The sequence below is a fragment of the Xiphias gladius genome, chromosome 16 (assembly GCF_016859285.1).
Source record: "Xiphias gladius isolate SHS-SW01 ecotype Sanya breed wild chromosome 16, ASM1685928v1, whole genome shotgun sequence".
Classification (NCBI taxonomy): Eukaryota; Metazoa; Chordata; class Actinopteri; order Istiophoriformes; family Xiphiidae; genus Xiphias; species Xiphias gladius.
The window spans coordinates 20,580,379-20,593,744 of record NC_053415.1 but is presented as its reverse complement, the minus strand read 5'-3'; the positions used below and the strand labels follow the sequence as shown (position 1 = coordinate 20,593,744).

Sequence of the window (13,366 nt, the reverse complement as noted above, 5' to 3'; positions counted from 1 at the left end):
TCTGCAGCTCGCTGAAGTACTAGCGATCTGTTGCAGTGCCCTATAGGTTTCTTCGCACTCTGCAGCCATGCTTCCGCAAGGCTTCCATGACTTGACGCGAGTACACCCAAGCATCCCCACCAGCCCTACTGCAGTTGAGTCTCGACACCTGTGACTTTAGAGCTTTCTTTTTTTTTTTTTTTTTGCACAATTTGCTCCATTGACACCCACCCGGACGCACGGGGGCTGCAACAACTTACAAGAACTGAGAACAAAGAGACGACACGCGAGGAATAAATGGAATAACGATGACTGATGTAACCGTGGAGTCTTTGACATGCGGTGCACACATGCGGAGAATCTACAGGGTCTACGAGGGTAGACACAGTCATTTCCACGGTTTCAAGCCGAGGCTGCTTGGGACAACAGTCTCAGTCGGATCATAAAAATTTCCGAGAGCATCACTGATATGACGGCGCAGAAACCACGTGTTTACGTAATGGAAAGCCAATCTTTCAATTTAACCCCTCCTCCTTGTCTATTTCTACCAGAGGTCCGACGCTGAAGGATATTCGGGCAAATGTTTTTATACAGGCGCGCCGTACTTTTGGAGATGCCAGTGGCGTGGTGCTGAAACGGCTTGAGGAAAATACCCCACAAAGGGAAGAAACGCACACTCCAGGAATCACGGACACACACACACACGCACACACAGACACACACACACGCACGCACACACCAGGAACCCAAGCCTGGCTTTGACAGAAACGTTGCAGTGTGGGACTACCCGAGATGAAAACTGAGGTTGGTGTTATCTGACCTCGGCCAAACCAGCTGGTTTACAGGAGAAAAACGCATTGGACTTGATCCGGCAATGTGGTGTTTTGCTGGGGCTATCATTGCAGCAGTCCGTGCATAGGATGCATCCTCCCTTGGCTTTTGATGCTGTGCAGATCCACCCTCCTCTCCTCAGAGTGATGAACTAATAGGCAATGGTTTTCTCCTCGGAAATCCGCCGCGTTCCACTGTTTTCACGTTAGTTGTGTTTGTTTACTGGCGGCCCGTCTCTCCTCCCGGTGCGACACATGCAATTCATAGAGTATATTTTCTATTATCGACTAGTTGAGGAGGCATTCTTTATACGCCAGAAGAAGAAAGCACACCATTATTACGAAGTCTGACAGACACTGAATATTTTGCCACGTGAATGAAAACGCATAGGACTTGGATATACCTATTTTTCTATGATACAGTTGGTCGCCGTGTCCTGGAGAACTGATCCAATTGTGTTATTATGCAACCGCAGGGATCTCATCTATATCTGGGTGTTTAAGCCACTGGATTGCTCTTCGCCCAAATCAATGTGGTTTCTTTGGAACATTTTCAGCAAAGGAACGCATATGCTGCAGTGTCTTTGTGGCAAGAGTCTCAAGAAAAACAAGAATCCAAGTGGTAAGCTCATCACCATTAAATGCCTACTCCTCCGTGTCGCCGTGAACCGGCGTTGTGCCCGAGTGTGTGCGAGACAGAGTGTGTGTGTGTGTGTGTGTGTGTGTGTCTCTGTGGGGATCTGCGTTATTCGTTTGTTTGTTGTAATGGTGATAGATCTGCAATCGTATTCATGCAGCGAGTGGATACGTGCAGTGGCGCTGGGAGGGGGGGCAACTTATGCCGTGCAGCTACTATCGGCGAGCCCAGGTTTTGGGGACGCGCAGCGCACAGACACACAAAAAGCCCCCCCACCACCCCCTGCATCACCACGGCACCGTGATCTCCTAACTTTTTAAATAGCGCTCTCTCTCTCTCTCTTACACACACACACACACACACACACACACACACACCCAAACACAAACACAAACACACACACACACACACACACACACACACACACGCGCGCAGGGGCTAGGTGTAATTTGAGTGGATCAAATCCACGCACAGCTATTCTGTCCAACGTGATTTCCCCCTCACCAGATGAATCCATCCTCGGGTTTACTGCAGCAGCATACCCCCCCCCCCCTCTTGCAACACCACTTCTCGGTTAAACGGGCTCATTCGCTAGGTTTTTACGGCAGGCCGGCCGGAGGAGACAAGACTATTCCTCCGTGTCTGCCTCTCGGCAGTTGCAGGCCGGTTCACATCATGCGGGGCCTGGGGGAAACGCGCATTCACACGGGCACTTGAGTTGATCTCGTGTTGAAGAAGCCAGGGCAGAGCTGGAGGTGCGAGCAGGACACGTAGAAAAAGGAACCGGGCTCCACTGCACTAATGCAAAACCCTGCACTTGAGCAGTCGACGTCTTTTCGATTCAGAGTCTGGACTTTTTTGTTTTTGTTTTTTTTGTTTTTGTTTTTTTCTCTGTGCCAAAAAGCAACACATAAAGCCCTGCCTTCGGTATCACACCTACAGTTACTAGTCAAATTTCGTAGCTAAATGAACGTGGCCCCTGATGTTTATTTCAACAGGCTGTTTGTAGGCAGGGAAGTAAAGCCCCGGGTGGACAACAGCATGTAGTGCGGGCTACTTGTTACCTCGGGTCGCGGGTTTGAAGACGACGTGCTCAGCGGCGGTGCAGCTCCCCCACGCCGCCGCTGCAGTATAGTAGATCAGCATCGTGCCGTAGCGGGACTGTTTTTGCCACGCTGATACTGCGGGAGCAACGGCAAAAACGTGGTCCACTGTCATCTGAAAACACGGTCTATTTATATACCATTGCGTTTCGCCGGCGCAGGTTGACCCGGGTCGGTGTTGGCGCACACTTAAGATGACGGTCGAAGCACAGCTGGCCCACTTCGTGCCTTTCACATAGCAACCATCATTTTTCCATTTTTGCACTGAGGAACTCAGCGCTCACACTGCTAATGCCGAATAGCTTTTTTTCCCCCCCAAAGACGAGTGCGAATGAAACTCCGGTTAAAAACCGCGCAGGTCGTTTGAAAAACACTTACCATCAATTTGGAGACGTTTTACAGATCCTTCCAAGAGTCTTCCCAACATCATGGACCAAACTATTGACTAGGCTGCTCTACAAAGAGGACAAAACTGGCGTCCCATGTTGGACGTTTAACGTTGACTGTTAGCAAACAAACCGTAACATCGTGATAGCAAGTGGTACTACTTTGCTTACGACAGCAAAAAAAATAAAAAATAAAAAAAATACTAATTTATTATCAGGTTCATCCATATGTATAAACAGTTTATACAATATTTATAGGTCAATTATTAATTTTAATTTAAGTAATTTTATAAATTCATACAAATGGCTTTCGCGCACATTTGTCACAGGAAGGAGATACGTCACTTCCGACTGCCATCTTTGTTAGCTTTGTTAGGAGCAGCATCTCAACTTGGAAAGAGTTGCTGTGTAGCAGCCTGCAAATTCTTTTGTTCCGGATGTTTAACGGACTCTAAAGAATCCGGAAATATCCCCCAAAACCAGTGGTAAGTGTTGTCACACAACGTTTGAGTTTCTTCAAAGTTTGGCTTGTGTTTATCTTAATCCAGGGGAGGCACAATTTGGGGCCAAGCAAGAGTAGGCCCCGGGGTGACAAATGACTGATAGCTGCTCAGCTTGAGCAGTGGAGAAGCACTCATCTCCCTAACTCACGCCCAACACCGTGCAGCCAGTTGATCAAAAGTGAGGCGCACTCTCAGGTCTCTGAAATTTTGATCCCACGTGCAGTTCAAACTGAGAGTAGCGCACATTTACTCATTATTGAATGATCATAAACTGATAGTGTGGGCACAATTGTCAGGCTCTGTGCTGAAGCAGCAGATAGAGCTCGTAGTTTACTGGGAAATGAAGTAGGCCAAGATGCAGACTGTGTCAGTGGGGTGCTGTACTGTTTCTTAAGAGCCGCTAACTTTTTGAACTTACACTGTCAAACAAATCACACAGCAGATTTGTTTCAGCTACAGAGGTGCCTTAAACAACCTCAGAGGATTTTCTAACACCTTTGTTGTAGTAGGACGGAGAATCCTCTTTGTGGCCCTCTGTCAGCAGAGGCAGGTGTTTCCAGTATGGTGCTCGCTAGGCTTCAGCTGCAAAGGCCTAGATATAGGGCTCCAGCGTTTGGCTGTATTTTTAGTAACACAACATAACTGAGAGAACACAGAGAGACTAAGCCAACCGGGCTGTATCAATAAGACTGTCTGCCTTTGTCAACATACTCTAAACATCTGTCTTATAATTCAGTGATCGTTTTCTGTATCTCCTTTCACACTCAGAAAGTTAGGCTTACTTGCTGGGCATCACCAGTGCATCTGAAGAGGTTAAAAGTAGAGTGTTGATTCTATAAAAGCCCTCTCCTCCAGCAGATGGCACTTGCTTTTAGCCTGGTGTGGGTTAATATTTGACCGTAAGCGGCAAAGCAGGGGCAAGAATTTGTGGTATTTTCTATCTACTATGTACTGTATGTGTGTGGAGAATTTGTCTAAAGTGATTATGTGTAACCTACATGTTTGTGAGCTTCCAGTGTTTTCTCAACATCATGGAAGATAAGTCACCAAAGTAAAGCATTAAATATTCACTCTCTTGTTTCAAACTATGTGGTAGTACATTAGTCAGTTGGTTTGATTTACAAATACAGTAGATATGTGTGGAGTATTTCTTGAAATAGATGGTTGTATGTGGAAGGTAGATGCAATGGATGCAATGTTGTTGTGTAGCTTAATGGGTATTGCACGGTGCTGACATTAGATGGATTAAAGCATCTCTTCTCTTTGGAGTCAGCCACACTCTAGGCGCTGTCACTTTGCTTCATGAGGCTGAGGATAAGATAAAGCTCTAAGACATGCTAAAAATTTGATGCAAGTGAAATGTTGGGTCAAAGTTTTAGCACACAGTGGAATGACTCACTTTCCTGGTGGATACATGGCAGTTTGCCATTATGTTAAGACTACATGTCCCCTATTAGCCCTTTTGCGAAATTGCCTTCAGATAAAGTCTCCCTAAGCCTTTATAGTCAGTGACCTGTTAATATTCTTCCAGCTGCATCACTGTTTTCCAGCGAGTTGTTTCATCAGTGGTAGCTTGTCCTTAGGGTTGGTGGTCTGGTACATTTGGCATTGCTGACCTAACCTTAATGATCGCTCTTGTGTCTCAGCTTGGGTACATGTCTTTGAGTGAATACATTTCATTAACTCAATTACATAATGAACTAGCTGAGTGGAATGGATGGCGATACAGTACGTTTCACCCTGCAGCCTGTGTAGCCGTCATGATTGTGAAAATGACCACATAGTTGTCACTGTAAAACTTTGAGATTGTCATTGAATGGTGCATACAGTTACAATGAATGACAGTGGTTTAATGAGGGCATTTGGTGGTAAACGTTGGAGGAGAAAGTTATGTCCTGATCCACCATATGTAATAAAGGCAGACATTTGATTGGCACCCACTGACATATCTTGGGCTTTGTAGTTTTGTAAAGCCTTGAATGCTGTAAATGTGGAAGGCAAACAGCCACGTTGCCGAAAGGGCAGAATAGCAGTGGATGTGTGAAGGCAGTAGGTGGCTTCCTCAGAGTAGCACAGCAGCGGCTCATTGACAGCTAAGTGACAGTACAGGTCACAGAAAACCCAGGCATCCACGTGATGATGGTTCATAGCGTATCAGGGGAAACTCAGCTCAATGGTGTGTGACAGAACCAGGAGGCCGAACTGAAGCTTCAGCACTGTACTGCTATTGCTTTTCTTTGGTCCATGGGTATGCTGGAGCTGTAACCCTAAGCTCCAGCTTGACTTAACACCATTTAAGATGTCTCTGGAACGGTCAACCATACTGACTATTGGAAGACTATAACCTTGTACTGATGCTGAAAACTCTGAAAATTAAAATGTTTTGATTATTGGTACATAAACCATTAAAAATAAATCTATGGATGTAAAATTGGGTCTCACATGATTTAAAATCATAAAAAAACAGTGAATAAGTACAGACATAGATAAACAGAGGGCACTTATTTGGACATGCAACATTTAAAAAAAAAAAAAAGAGTTGTGTTTACATGGTCTACCGGTATATGGCTATAAATTGTAGTTGGCAGGTTCATGACTAGGCTGTTAATACCTTGTAAAGAACAATGACTGCCTTTGTGTCAGCATATTGAATGACCCCTGGATAAGGTGCATGTTCGTGTGTCAAGATGCTGTTTGCTGTACTATCACGTATAGGAATCTATCAGTGTAAAATACTCTTTTAACTGTGCACTGTCATTTGCTGAGCAGAGACTTTCACAGTGTAATCTGGAGTTACATGTGCATTTTAATAACCAGATTCTCCTGCCGGTGTCTTTTCACCGTGCAATTCTTACCTCAGAGAAAGAGCCACATATCACAAATTCTGGTTTTTCAAAAAAATCATGCTGGTTTGAAAATTTAAAAAAGAGGCCAGGATTTTCTATACAGTTAAAAGATTATTGATAAATTTGTGAAACATACCCACGCTAGTTTAATTTGTGGTAACAAAGAAACATTAGTGTAATTAAAGGGGATGGGTAAGATTCAGACAAGAACTCCTACAATTGGAGGTTCGCTAAAAATATCCTTCTCCAACCACAGTGGCATGTTGCTAGGTTTCATACAGAAACATTGCAGTAATTTTGTAAATGGCCAAACTGCAGTAGCTTTTTTGAGAATACACATGGGTTTTGCAGGCCCTGGCATTATCACAGCTAAGATTTAAAAAAAAAAAAAGAAAAAGAAAAAAAGGCTTTACAGTTAACAAGTTTAGCAGGAGCTCACACGTTTATTGAGGACCATTCTAAAACAGTACTTCTTCATACTATGTGTCTCACTGGTGAGCCTCTTCGTTCTAAAAATAGCTGACAGTGCACACATCCTCACAATGCAATTTAATACAGAGAAAGAGGATAAAAGTGCTCCATTAATATGAAGCGAAAATTATTCTATACTTTGAGGTTGTCAAGGACAGATTTTCTTCTCATGGCAGTGTAAAAACTCAGAAATGGTGTGACTTTTGCTTTTGAGATCCTTTGGAAAAAGGGATGAAGTTGCATGTTGCTGCAGTGGGTCTGTCACAGGTCAACAAGAAAAATGGTTTCAATCTCATCTTTCTGGTCATGATAATGGCAGTGGCATCTTCATTTTCCACGGTGAACTAATTTGGGATATCTCTGTCCTGCTCTTGAGAAATATGACCTGCAGTGGTGATGAGATTTAGGTTCCTGGCTGCCATTTTACTTCCCTCTGTAGACAATCAAGTTTAGATACGAATCAGCTCATATGAGAGGGCAAGTACATCTACAGTGTGTATACAGTATAGAGGCAGAAAGTGAAAGGGGGCAAGGGGAGGTAAAGAGTTAGGCTTTATGAGGGTAGAGTGATTAACGTCTCCGTCCCCGGAAAGGGGGGGCATGCAGTCCTGGCTGGGTGCCCCAAATGGGTGACTCTGGCCACCGGACCTACAGGTGGATGATCTTACAGGCCGGGCAAGGAGCAGCTCTCAGTTCCCTCCACGTTAGTGGAGTGAGTTCATTTAAAGCGGAGACGCCATGAAATGAATCAGTTCTCTTAAGGATGGATACAATTTTTTTTGTCTGTGATGTTTAACATTTATGATTTGTTAGACGCATATTAGTGTAGATGTGCCTGCAAAAATTAAAAGGTAAAGTAACAGTCATTACTGAGCCACGTCACACAAACATTGCCATTATGTTCTATTGTCATTTTCAGCACTGAACTATAAAATGTATTTTTGGATTTAAAGCTGCTATAATCAATATTTTTATATTACTAACGCATCAAATGTATGTCAAAGTGTTGCTCGTAGCGACAAAGCCACAGATCACCGGACTCTGCAGTTGCTGTCAGCTCTGTGGAGAGTTTTTTTTGGCTCAGCAGGCAGCTGTTTTTCAGCGTAGAAATACTAAAAGACACTCTGTGCTACCTGCTCAGCACCAGACAGCAGACTGATAAAAGTTAGCAACTAGTTGGTGAAACTAACAAGTTTGCCATTTCATCTTAAAAGGTGACAATATGTCAGTGTTGCATTTACAGCCTGTTTCCGCTGTCCCCAAGTGGCCATAAAATTCTTCGAATGCAGGTTTAAACATTTAGTACATAAAACAGTGAATGCAAACTAAACTGGTAAGTCTTAGCAGAGCAAAGACTCAACATTTGTCATTTGAGAGCTTTTTTCGAACCTGATCTGTCTGGTCTTCAAAGCCAACTTAAATAATCTGATTCATTTTCTGTTAGCTCACGGGGGGTCAGTATTAGCTTGCATATTAGATAATAAAATTTTTGTTTCTAGCTAATGGTGCAAGGAGGCTACCTTTACTGTGACTTGCACCTAGTAGATTGAAAACATTAGAGATAATATTGCATAAACTGTGGTAGCCCTGGTAACCACTTTAAAACGTTATATCTTTCTTTGGTGCAGCATCTAATGAACCTTTCCTTTCCCCAAAATGTATAGAAACTGCTCAAGCTAAAACCATGGCATTTCTATTTTGCTCAAACTAATAGTGTACAACAGTACTATCAATTTTATATAAGTAGGTTTTATAAAACACACTGAATATCTCGAATGACGTACAGTGAATGATATATTTGTTGCAACCCTGTTAAAGGCAAATTATGAGCCGCAGGTAGAACTTAAGTGAGGAGCGACGATTAGTTGATTGCTTTTGTGATTTAAATCATAGATACAGTTTGCTACCTGTGGTGTGAAAGGCTGCTGTGAGGAACATTATGTGGCTGAATGAGAATTACAATACGATTACTGTGAATGATGCTGATTTGGCAAAATTAGACAGCTTTGTGAGGAAGTGTTTCATGTGTATTTTTTAAAATTTTTATTAGGGCTGTATACATGACATAAACAAAGTATAATCAAATCAGTCACCTTGAGAAAACTCTGGTAATAACTTTTTCCCTTTCGTCAGTTTTTATAGAAAGGGTTTTCTCGCAGCTTTTTTTCTGCGTCTGTTTTGAGTTATGTTTGACAGAGGGGTGAAATTGGCCATTTGTGGTTGGGTACGGATACGGTCAGATTTGAAGGAACAACTTCAGATAGTGTAATAAATTGTTTCTCAACTGTCAGTTTGATGAACTTTCTTGTCCTCAATTTTTCTGAGTCATTTAAGGTCAGTGAAATTTCTAGTTAGACCATGAGTGAGATGTTCACCATAATCCTTAAATGTGACACAGATCAATTTCTTATCTCTATACAGAAAAAAAATACAGTAAAATGACTGAACAAAATTTGTAGGACCGTACTATATTATACTGAAACTGCAGAGCTCTACTTAGGCGATTTCATTGGCCAGTTGACTGTTGGTTATGCCCTACCTTCTTATGGTTGCTACACTTGTCAGTCTTTTCTTCTTGCCTGCAGAAGAAAAGACTGCAGATTTTACACTTTTCTTTTTTTCATTCATTTTTCAAATAGCGAGTCCTTTCCTTTATATCAGACGGAGGTGGACAAAATCAGGGGTCCTATTTCTATCTGGCAATCCTCGACTTTGCCAGCTGAAATTACAACTAAAGCTGGCAGATTTTATCAGCTGTAGCTTGCTAGCTAATTAAGCTAACATTAGCTTAATGTGTTGGTTTAAAGCTCTGAATTCTGCTGACTTTTTAATGTTTCCAGTGCTGTGTAGAGCTAGTGGGTCCTAGTATTTCCCTGTCCACTAGGACTGGTTGTCACAGGGTTGGGTACTGGGTTCGGTACTACACAGTGGATGTGCTAGTTGTGAAGTTTTAGGTTTTTTTTGGGGTTTTTTTTTTTTTTTTTTTTTTTTTTTAAATAAATGTAACCTTTAACCCCACAAACTAATGCTTGTTCAGTAATGTGCCTGTAGCTTTGGTAGTAATGCATGGATACTACTGTAGATAGTAATCAAGCTCAGTCAGTTCAACATGCTAATGATTGCAGCTGACATTAAAAGGGGAAGCACACACTATTTAATCCAGTCTTTTCACTTTTGCCCTGAAAAGACACTTCCGTTCAAACTGATGCCTGCATTGCCCAGTTACGGTTGATGAGCTCTGATTGGAAAATCACTGCACGGGGTAGGGGTTTACCAAACCATCAATTGCTTCAATGAGGAAAAATGTGTGCTGTCTTTTATGAAGATATATACAGTAGTATCTTATACATATACGTACACACGCAGACAGGTCTTCTGGCCACTTATTGCCTTGATCACTGTACTTATTCAATGTAACCCTAAACTAATCAGCCTGCAGGTAATACTGTTGAACATCCAGTACTTTTGTTAGTAATCCTGTTTTTAAAATTGAAGACACAGGTGCGCTTTTAAACTTCTCTTTTTTAAATTACCGTGTAACAGATACATGTCAAGGACTTCCTAATTTCACTGAGCTCAGTAGTTTATAACTGGATTTACCGAGGGCATGCACAGTTCTGATAGCTCTAATTATTTCCTGGAACACTGGGAAATTGAGGTGCATCTCAAAATAGTCACCACAGCAGGATAGTATAGCCTGTGCTCTTTGCGGCTTGGTTTTCTGCCCTGTGTCTTATGGAGGCTCCATAACTCTTCTTGTAATTTGGATCATCCTCTGCCCTTCATATTAGGAGCTGTGTGACATGTCCCTCACTTCTGTGAGTGAAGGTGTAGCGTTGTGTCATGAGCAGGGGTGTAACACAACTGTAAACAGGTTCTCTCTAACATATGATATATCTTAACGGATACCAGAGGGTTGGACACATGATGGCTGCTTTGAAGCTACTGTGAAATCCCCCCCCCCCCCTTTCCTGGAGCTGCTGGGCTCCTTGTGCTGGGCTGATGCACTGTGCTCTCATTCACAATACAGTTACAAAGTGATGAGAAAGAGAGATGAAGAGCAAGAGAGAATAATGCAGTTAGGCTATGACATTATTTATTTACTCTACCAGTACTTCGGACACTCGTACAGCAGAGTTGGCAGATACATGTGCCTCTTGAAGTTCAACATCATTGCCTAAAAATGCATTGTGAGGTGTCAGAAATGTGTACAATTGATGTTAACCATGTGAAAGTGGATAAAATCATTTTGAGTGTGTGTGTGAAAGGCTTTTGTCTCATAGTTCAGAGTTTGAAAAGATTACCGTGACAGTCCAATATAATGTAGTCAACATTGTCAACTACAGGTAATATGTTTAACATGTAAAAAATCAGCGCTTATTTGATGCCACTGCAACCAATGTGCCATGTGTTGCTGCCGTAATATAGAGAGTACTTTTAAAGCTCAGCCTTGTGTTTTGATACCTGTTATATAGGTATCTTTTGTTGAATGTGACAATGTTAGCACATCCTTATGTTTTGTTGATTTTTGATAGAAACCAGAAGTGATTCATTCCAAAGGCCGATATTGTGACATTAGCAGATCAGTGCCCTTAATAGTCATAGAGAATCCCATTGACATTTACGGTAAATGAGTAGAAATCAAGCCTTAGAGCAGAGCCTCACTCAACAGTATGTTGAGTGGTTCACTACACATATGTAGATGAGGATGGTAGTTTAAAGAAAAAAATAATAATATCATTGTTTTAATCAAAATTTCTCTTTTTAGTGGCCTTTAATAAAAAAAAAATTCCCATAAATCCTAGACCACCATGGGTTAAACTTGACGGCTCGACAAAGTCCATAGCATGCTTCCTTTTTTTCCAGAAACACTGATGAGAGAAATGCTGAATGAGAGATTGCATTAAGTTACATTAACTTACAAAGGCTAGTAGAACAGAGGATAGCCCAGATGTGACTTCAGCTTTCTCTTCCATACTCCAAGACAAATCACAATCCATAACAGCAGTTATCTTAAGAAACTGAAACATTTGTGGTTTGAATAAAGTTAAAAAAGGATTACTTTGGGAGAACAAAAAAAAACCAAGAAAAAACAGCTCTCATGAAAAACAGTGTGCATGACAGCGAGAATACATCATTGTAATTTGGTTCAATCCATATCCATAAAACTCACCAACGCTCTCATTTAAAGTCATGTTTTAAACTTTTTACTTTTGTTCTCTGCTCTCTAGAAACTTCTAAAGCTTTCAGTCTTCAATGTCCAGCTACAGATATGGTTGAACTAATGTGATATTTAGGTTTCAACTGTGAACGCCTGGGGTTTATGGGAAATAAACTAATAAATAAATAATCATATTTGATAATTAAAAAAAAAAAAACTACCATCCTTATCTAGTCATATGAAGGCTCTGTTCCAGGGCTGGATTTTTAGTTATTAGTGTAGCTACAAATGTCAATAGGATTTTGACTGAGACTTTCTTACTTCTGTAACAGAGCCAGGAGCAGTTTTACTACAGCTCTTTATATTGTTTCCTGGTAGAGACATAGAGTTTCTTTGGAAAGTCTGTAGGACAGAGCATCAAAAAAGTAATGAATGGTTAACTCTGAGCACTGGTACAATAGTGTATTCAAGGGGAAATAGTTGTGACATTGTGTCCATATGAAAAGGTTTGCTGAAACTGTGTTTTGTTTTTGTTTTTTTAACAGTGAGGATTTAAACAAGCATTTTTTTTTGTTTTCTCCTAACAACAACAACAACAAAAAGGAATGAAATATGCTATTATTTTAATGATATGTCTTTTACCATTATCAGTAGCAGTGTATTCACTATAAAAAGCCAAACCTCAGAACCTTGACACCGATGCTTGACTTTGTTTCTGGACTGCCATTATCTATTAACTATCTCCCTATTTTCTAAAACCGTCTGTAATACATACACTCTCTTGCACATTTTTTTTTTGTGGTTCTTTGCTTTTATTTCAGTACTCACTGTATGTAGGCTATAGTCCTCTCCTGTCCTTCCCTCCCCCTCCTCGTCACTCCAGTGTTATCCCAGATCTGGATCCAACCCAAAGGAATGTTGTGGTTGTATAACTTACAGAGAGATGTGTATTACTGTAATGCAGTCACATTGATTTATTCTTGCGCTGAAAAAAAGAACAATTGAACATAATACAAGTGTATCTAAAGCTGTTTCCGTTTTGTTTCCTATGACCAGTAGCTCACCAAAGCCCATGGCACAGTTCCAGTAGTAGATGCAGTTCTACTGGATCAGCTTCAACTTCAAAGATGATCACACAATTGCAGATGTTCTAAACATTAATGGAAAACCCTCCGGGTAGCAGTCTGCAATTTATTTTGAGCCATGTCAAGAGTAACATGCTAACGTTTCTTCCTAGAAGCAGTGTCATCTAAGATGGTTACAGTGGTATCTGTCTGTACACTACTGTTCTTATATGCAGCTGATGCAGGCATCTTTATCCAGGAATATAGTACAAACAGTTTAAAAAGGTCAGTTTAGTTTACTGACGGGTGACTCTTTCAGAGTAGATGTTATCACGCTAATTATGATATTAAAAAACGGGATTTCTCTCTCTTTCTGTTGAATAATG

At 41.4% G+C, this 13,366-nt stretch overlaps 1 protein-coding gene across 3 annotated transcripts in view; it reads left to right on the top strand.

Moving 5' to 3' along the window:
• The first annotated feature begins 541 nt into the window (after positions 1-541).
• The window catches only part of fgf14 (fibroblast growth factor 14), a 101,945-nt gene continuing 89,120 nt past the window's right edge, over positions 542-13,366 (top strand). The window contains exon 1 of one of the 3 annotated variants that reach the window (XM_040147683.1): positions 542-1,431. In XM_040147683.1, the coding sequence (XP_040003617.1) occupies positions 1,224-1,431 (208 nt within the window). In that variant the 5' untranslated portion in view covers positions 542-1,223. Of the gene's footprint in view, positions 1,432-3,281; positions 3,421-13,366 lie in introns of those variants that run through there. The other 2 variants (XM_040147682.1, XM_040147686.1) reach the window with 2 other exon arrangements.